Source organism: Eptatretus burgeri, chromosome 2, assembly GCF_056783735.1.
Source record: "Eptatretus burgeri isolate ZD-2024b chromosome 2, Ebu_testis_v1, whole genome shotgun sequence".
Lineage (NCBI taxonomy): Eukaryota > Metazoa > Chordata > Myxini > Myxiniformes > Myxinidae > Eptatretus > Eptatretus burgeri.
The window spans coordinates 128,578,889-128,587,668 of record NC_140962.1 but is presented as its reverse complement, the minus strand read 5'-3'; the positions used below and the strand labels follow the sequence as shown (position 1 = coordinate 128,587,668).

The 8,780-nt window shown below is 39.8% G+C and overlaps 1 protein-coding gene across 1 annotated transcript; it reads left to right on the top strand.

Moving 5' to 3' along the window:
• Positions 1 to 1,370: 1,370 nt before the first annotated feature.
• On the top strand, positions 1,371 to 8,167 carry LOC147033083 (beta-1 adrenergic receptor-like). Its single transcript, XM_085871184.1, has 2 exons — positions 1,371 to 1,940; positions 7,451 to 8,167. Exons 1-2 carry the CDS (start codon positions 1,371 to 1,373, stop codon positions 7,853 to 7,855), a joined length of 975 nt encoding a protein of 324 aa, XP_085727310.1. The 3' UTR covers positions 7,856 to 8,167.
• Positions 8,168 to 8,780: the final 613 nt, after the last annotated feature.

Below are 8,780 nucleotides of genomic sequence, written 5' to 3'. Positions count from 1 at the left end.
TCCTTCCACCACTCCACATAAAGCTCGGCTTGATGAAAAGTTTTGTACGGGCAATGGATCTGAATGGGCGTGGGTTTTTATACCTCAAGGAAAAGTTTGGCAACACCTTGTCGGAGGCCAAGATTAAGGCTGGTGTCTTTGTTGGACCGCAAATCCGACAGATTATGAAGGACGAAACTTTTCCGACAACTCTAAACCCCAAAGAGCTGGCAGCGTGGAGGAGCTTCAAAGCTGTGACGGACAACTTCTTGGGGAACGAGCGCGTGGACAACTATGAAGAAATAGTGCAGCAGCTGCTGGAGTCCTTCAGGAAATTGGCTCCAGGATGTCCCTGAAAATCCATTTCCTACACCAGCACCTGAACTTCTTCCCTGACAACTTGGGAGCAGTCTCGGACGAGCACGGCGAGCGATTCCACCAAGAGATTTCACTCATGGAGACGCGTTACCAAGGGCGGCACAACCCGAACATGATGGGCGATTTCTGCTGGTTCCTGCATCGTGAAACTGACACAGAGCAGCACAAACGCAAAGCCAAATGCCTAAAGCATTTTTAATTCCATTCTAGTGGAGTTTTTCTGTAATTTCTATAATTTTGAAGCATTCATGATGAAATAAATGAATAAATGAATTTTTGTAAATTTCATTGAAATCCTGACTTCTAGGCAATGGGAATATTTCTGTTACTGAAAATCCTGACGTGATACAGCAAAACGGTTATGATTATTTGAAATCAGCGTACCCAAATTAGTCTAAATCACTTTACACATCTCCAGTAAAAAAATTTTGTTGTTCAGTGAATTATCACAATGGCTTAATTTTCAAAACATTGTTTTTGGAGACATTATTTTGTCTTGGCACAAATTAATTCCAAACGAGGAAAAGAGGCTCTTTAAAAAGAAATTCAGTGAAATTTTCTTTCCAATAAAGGGATTCTTTTTCTGTCTGACAATGGGCATGCAATATTAATCTGTTTTATTGTTGTTATGGAGCAAACCTACGTCATCAAAACACTAATTTCCCCCAATGAACCAAATTAAGCATTATATATAGGTTGGTTGTTTTGGAATTCATTGTGTATCTGTGAAGGTTAGGATTGGCTGTTTGGCTTTATTTTTACGAATATCTGATTTATGTAGGCAAAGCTTCACAGGTAACAGTCCATTCTTTTGAGTTGTTACCTTTCATCATGATCCATTGTCTGACCAAATTTAATTAGTAAACCTCAACTGGCAAGCAACTGTCAAAATTTATGATTGGTGAAGGAACATTTGATTTTTTTAATGAATTGTCTGCACAATGTATCTACCTAACCAAACAATTGTGACTAGTATTCCAGAACCATGGTACACGTTTTTTATAGTGTTCTTCATGGTTATTACCATAATAACCATCGGGGGTAACATTTTGGTGATCGCAGCTGTGATACACTCTCAGCATCTCATGCAAGGAGTTACAAGCAGCTTCATTTGCTCTCTTGCAGGGGCAGACCTATTGATTGGCTTGGTGGTGATGCCTCTGACAGCTTTGCAAATTGTTGAAGGAACTTGGCTCTTCGGGCGCCAGATATGCAATTTCAGATATACTGTGGACGTAACTAGTGTCACTGCAAGCGTTAATAGTCTGTGCGTAATCGCTATTGATCGATACATCGCAGTCACTGCTCCTCTGCGCTATCAATATGTGCTGAATCGTCGTCGTGCCATTCTTCTCGTATTAATTGTATGGATCATGTCGACGACTATTTCCTTCTTTCCCATTAATTTTGGATGGTACCGCTCAAAATCTATGGATGCACAAGCTTGTTATGAAAACCCAAAGTGCTGTAGCTTTCTCGCCACAAAGGCGTATGCAGTTGCTTCGGCGGCTGTTGCTTTTTACCTTCCTGCAACCTTAATGATCTTCGTGTATTCACGTGTGTTGAAGGAAGCCAATAAACAGGTAAGAACCGCAGTCACATTTGTCATTTTAGTTGTAAAATTGAATGTACACAATATGCCCTCTCGTGTTTCTAATTTAAATTATGCAGTGTATTAATTTCACCCATAACCTGAAAATACAACATTATTTAATCCGATTAACAACCACCTGCATCTTTCTCCCCATCACCAATCTATTATTATTGAAAAGTCAATTGAACACTTTTTTAATTCAGTAATTTTATGTAAATGTATTTATTATGAATGGGGATGAACTGATTGCTTGAACTAACATGTTTATGCCCGCTCGTGTTTCTAATTTAAACTAACTTGTACAACCCCACAAATACTTTTTTGAGTATCTGTCATTTTACCAACTCACTACATCAGCATTTTCATTTCAACAACCATGAATAAGAGCATCGTTTATTTGCGAAAAGATGTGGATTTAAAACCTTACTTTCTGCAAGAACCAACCATGTCTCATTTGCAATTATGAGCACAAAAAAAAACATGTTGATGAACTTTTATTACATCACCAAATTTATTATGCTTTATAAAAATAAAAACAAATGTGTAAAGAGGCACAAGTTGTGAGCAGGAGCTGATTGTCCCCTGTTGGCGTGGTGCCACATGCTGGGCAAGGTTTAATTCTGTAATCCTTTGCTTTGCTCTTCTTCCTTCTTCCATAATTATTCAGGTAGAATTCTCTTCCATTTTAATCTCGCTCATTTTTATTTAGTTGCTCATGTTTATGTCATGCCACCCTCACTTATTATTTTACCAACGAGGTATTTTCTCCCAAAGTTTTTTTTATCAGCACTTGCAGCTCAATTATACACATTTATTTTTAGTTTATTGGCCTTTACTCAAAAATTAACTTCTCTATTTTTTCATGTTATAACTGGCCTTTATTTTTTAGAACTGCCTTTTCAACTGCATAGCCCACATCACACGTAATTTAACTCACACAATATATCGCAGAAGGTGATGCTGGTAGCCCCATTTCAATATGATTCTTGGTGATTGCATATCTCAAGATCAGCCAAATCGCATTGTAATGTCAACCTTCATCTGGCAATAACAACGGTTGTTTCCAGTTGTGATGTGTCCTGAAAAAGTCTATTTAAAACCACCTTTACAATCCTGACTTTCAACGACGCAGTTTGGATAGACAATTGTAAATGTATATTTATTGATCATCCTGAAAAGATGATTTACGGTCCTCCGACAGTGGTGCATATTATTTTACTTCCAAGAAAAGTTTAATTATTTGATGGTGGTCTGTAGGTGTGAAAATGCAACATTTTAATTCTCTTTATAGTATGTGGAGGGTGGATTTTTTTTCTTTTCAATTTTTTTTAGCTGTTGGTGGTGGTGGTCATATGGCAGCTTAGCTGCCAGGGTAGCTATCATTTCTTGAAGTGCGATTGTGTCGCTGATTCAGTTCCCCTCTACCAGTAAACACACACTGGAACTGGTACTCATTTCGCCGACCTCGGAAGGATGACAGGCTGAATCAACCCCCTGGTGTATTAATTCAGTGGCCGACGTGGCTTGAACTCAGGACACTATGATCCCAAGCCGCCACCCAACCACTGAGCTAACACCAGGCTCTTTTAGCTGCTGTTTCATGGGGGCAGATAATGTACACACAAAATGTGGAATCATTTACATTCCTCTATCCACCATTCTTTCCTCCCAACTGTCTACCAGACATTACCATTCCAACCACTCCCCATAATATACACTCCCCCAATGCCCCCCCCTACCTTGTTTCTACATGCACAATAATGTTGCCATTAATTTGATATTAGGTAACCAAGGTAGTACACTGGCTGTGCTAAAAAACAAAAAGATCCTTATTTAACGAATTTTGGCCATTTAAATGTTGAAGTGGGGTTTTGGGGCTTACTTTGTACATCGGTTGATGATGCATGTCACAATACTGGATGCCACTCTGGAAAACAACGTTTTAGCAAGCTATGGGCTATAAAAGTGTTTTTGGAGAAATTTGAGAATTTTCTTGAATTTTAAACCATGAGAAAGAAGAAAAAAAAATTGCAACCAAATTAATTATGACTCATGGCCATCGCTGATATACAGGGTGACCACACATAAATGGTATCAACCTTACCTCTTGGAATCTCCACCATATGAATGATATCCTCTTACTTTTTGCAGATGCACAAAGTAAAGTTTGTGTGTAGTCAGATGATCGATTTTATAAAGATAGCCCCTTTTTCAACATGCCATCGGCAATTAAAGAAAAATGGTTTTCCATCAAAATCTACCTGAGAACAAAATCCTTCAAGAAGACTCAAATCGAGTTCAGGGTTAGATGCTTAGGCCTAAATCACATTTGCTCAACAGCGAGGATACAGTGGCCGTACGTCCTCTGAATTGACAGAAACGTGCGGCGGCCGCAGAGTTTCTGCGGTGGACTCAGGATGACCCTACGCCGTTTGGCTATATTTTACAGGCCATAAGGTCGCCGTGGAATTATAACGCGGAGTTATAATTTTTTTTCATTTCTACGTTCGCCGTAGCAATTGAACAACCCGAAAAAAAAATAACTGGTAAAAAAAAAAAATAAAATTAACCCATTCGTTACCGTCCGTCTGGCCGCATGTTCGCCTTAGGGCCCCCTGCGGTCGCCTTGCGGGCACCTTGAGGCTACCTTGCGTCTGCCTTGAAAATTCTATGGCCGCCGCAGGGCCCCCTTAAGGTCACCATGCGACATCAAATCAAAGACCGTATGGCAACCCCACGTTTTCGGTCTCCACAATTTCTAAGACCTAGGCCTAAGTCACATTTGCTCTACGGCGAGGATACGGCGGCCGTACGCCCTCTGAATTAACGGAAACGTGCGGCGGCCGCATAGTTTCTGAGGTGGCCTCAGGGTGGCCCTACGCCATTTGGCTATATTTTACAGGTCGTAAGGTCGCCGTGGAATTATAACGCGGAGTTATAACTTTTTTCATTTCTACGTTCACCATAGCAATTCGACAAGCCGAAAATAAATGGTTTAAAAAAAAAAATTAACCCATTCGTTACCATCCGTCTGGCGCACGTTCGCCTTAGGGCCCCCCTGCCATCCCCCTGCGGTCGCCTTGCGGGCACCTTGCGTCTGCCTTGAAAATTATATGGCCGCCGCAGGAACGCCCTAAGGTCACCGTGCGACATCAAATCAAAGACCGTACGGCAACCCCACGTTTTCAGTCTCCACAATTTATAAATACGCCGTGCAGCTACCCGAAAAATAAAAAAAACATGTGTGACTGCTACATTATGTGACCGTGGAAATACTGCGGCCGCCGTATAATTGCTCGTGGCCGTAGATTTTGGAGACCCCACGGCCGCCGTGGCAAATGTGACTTAGGCCTAATACGACGTGCAGTTCTCTCAGGGTTCTCTGCCTACTTTCTAAAAGTTGTTTCCAGTCGTTATTTGGCCTGTTTTAACTGTTTATTTCCTCACCTACATGCAGAGTGTGTGTTCCTAGTTTGGTTTTGTTTCAAAAATCGTGCTGTTTTGTGGGTTTTCGTCGAACTGTCTTACCGTGTTCCTTGTGGCCTACCCATCCTTCCACTCGAGGTGTACGATTGCTTTTATTTGTATTCTCTCCCTAGTACCTTCAATTACTATTTTCCACACTTTCCCAATGCCCCCCATCTATTCCCTCCCAAATAAACAATCTGTTTCTTGTCTTAAATTAAATAACAACAAAAAAACAACAACAACCTTCTCCCGCCACACCCACGAGTCCCGAAACTTATTCTTCTTCTACCTCCTTCTGCCGGCACACCATCTTTCTTCTACTTGAGCTGACCCACTCACCATTACCTCCAACAAATTCTTCCTACCACCTTCCATTCACGAATCTTACCAAATCTTCAAAAATCCATCAAAAAAAAAATAATTTTTCTTGTATCCTTCCGAACGACACACCGCCTGGAACCATCTCTCTCTCTCTCTCTCTCTCTCTCTCTCTCTCTCTCTCTCTCTCTCTCTCTCTCTCTCTCTCTCTCTCTCTCTCTCTCTCTCTCTCTCAAAATTCACCATACACCTCCACGATTTTACTTCAACCTTTCCTTTTCCGAATCTTACGCAATCCTTATTAAAAATAAAAAGATAAATAAATCGCTTTTGATTATACACCTCCCATAACCACATGCTTCTCCCATAACCATGCCATCTGTTTCCCTTCTCTGCATTTACCAATCCAAATTCATCATTCACCTCACGATTTTTTCTTCAACCTTTCCTTTACCTAATCTGATAACTCCCTCAAACAATAATAATAATAATAATAATAATAATAATAAAACGATTTCTTATCATGCTTAATCTTCCACTTTCACACGTGTGGTTCTCATTACTGTATCATAATTCACTACTCTTCTTCTATTTCAACAGACTGCTCTCAATTTGACTCTCCTTCATACCTTGTCGAAAAGTCCAACTGTTACAACATTTCTTCTCTCAATTATCTTAATTTGCCTTCATTACATCCCTCAAGAAATGTCTTTAATTGCATTTGCGAACAAAAAAAAACAAAAAACAGTTTGCTTTCCATCAACCATTCTTTTTTTCCAACTTCAGTGCCAATTCACCCCTCTCACCTCTCCCTCTCAAAGCAACCATCACACTCTTCTCCCTCCAAGCTTCCCTCTCACCTTTCTCAAAAACTCCCTCCTCACCTTTTTCCCTCAATTCTCCCCTCACCCTTCTCCCACCATTCACCCCCTCTCTCACCCTTCTCAAAGTTGCCCCCCCTCACATCCACAAGGCTGCCTCCTTCCCCTGCCCTCTCACCTCCATCTCATCACTCCACCTCCTCAAATCTTGAACTGCCTTCTGCCCGCTCTCCTATTACTCCCCACTGTACCTCAACCCAGCATCACAGAGCCTTTTCTACTCCTGATCTGCCCCCCTCTCTAAGCTCTTCTGCAATCCTCCACACTCTTCCAACAACTCTCCTCACCCCCCCACCTCCTCCCTTGTCTGACCCTCCCCCTCCCCTTCCATCCTCTGCACAATTACAACCCATGGGGGTCATGCAAAGTCTATGAAAATAACCCACACACACTGCAGGGGCTGAAAAATAACATCCAATGGGAAATCAGATGCATATCACATGCAGTTCTCAGCTGAGTTATTGGCAACTTCAGTGTCTGCGGAGCAACTGATTGAGCACTTCATTGACCACAAATGATATCGCTCCTTGTTGAAGCATTTTTTTCACAATAATAAACAAACATTTGACTACTCTTGTATATTACTCGACAAAAAGAAACAAAATTGACAATATATATATATATATATATATATATATATATATATATATATATATATATATATATATATATATATATATACATATATGTATATTTTCGTTAAATAAAGCTTAAGTTTTGGGTACTTTTAAGTGTTAAAGTTGGTTTTTAAAGCTTTCATGCAATGTTCATATGTTTCTGTAAAAGCAATTGCATCCTCTTAAGAAGTAAACTTCTTGTCAATATTTTTCAGCTGCAAAAAATGAACCAGTGCGGGATGTTCAGGAACAAGATCAAAGCAAAAACTCAAGGGGACAAAAATGGCGAGAACATTCAAATGATGTCAAGGAGAGAGCAACGTGCATTGAAAACCCTAAGCATAATCATGGGAGTTTTCATTTTGTGTTGGCTGCCATTTTCTGTTATATTACCTGTGCAAGGGTTTTGTCGGTCATGTGTAAGTGATGGCCTTTTTTATATTTGTATTTGGATTGGCTATATTAACTCCATGTGTAATCCCATTCTATATTCACGAAGCCCAGAGTTCATTATGGCATACAAGCGTCTTCTTTGTGGTGAAATGTCAAAAAGAACGCCATTGCTGCTGTCTTGGCCTGATGTTTGGAAGCTTTGTCATTCGGCTTCAGAAGTTAAATAACTTATTTTCAAAAGAACTTATGCAAGCATTAATTTGTACTAGCTTAGCTTTCTGAAGTATGAATGCTGTATGAGGGGACTTCACAAAGTTAGATGATCAAGATACTCGCAATAGTCCATAAAACGCCCAAATTTTATTAATCTCTGCAGGAGAATTGTACATGTTCAGATCGTAAAAAAAAATTGTTCAACAAATCAAATATAGATTAAATGTATTGGTATATCTTGAACAATTATGAGTAATGTATCTCATTTATAGACCTTTTTGAATGGTCCTCGTATACAATACAAACACATTGCAAGATTAGAATCAATCAGTCAGGGATTCATCCTTCCAAAGCAATGATACAAAAACTATTTTGTGAAGAGAAGTACATGTTTTCTATATTTTGTGAAAGTGAACAAAACTTGCAGGTGTTTTAGTATTAAAAAATAAAATAAAATTGCAAGTAAAGCAAATATAAACTAGAACGGGCACTTAGTAGAGCGCATACCTTCGCCAACGCTACATTCCCCCCTCCCCCCCCCAGAAACCGTTGATTGTGAGGGTATTTAATCCCATACCACATCTGCCATCGCATATGTGTTATGATGGCTTAAAAACATTAAATTTCCTGCTGTTTGACACTGATTCACGTACATTGTACAATTTCTGTATGAACTCCCTGACCTTTTTGGGTGTCAGTGTCAAGTCAATCTGATGACAACTGGTTACATTATAAGATATTATTTTCTGGCATTTTAGGGGCATTTAGCACACACGAGTTTCTGTTTTTCTAAATAAGTTATTTATTGTGAACAAGCAAACATTCAATGTACAAAAATGACGATTTTGACCTTTTCATGACCTCGACCTTGACCTTTGTACTCTTAATTTTGTAATTGGTATTAGAGTGTGGGGAACAGAACAGTCAACATTTTGGTGT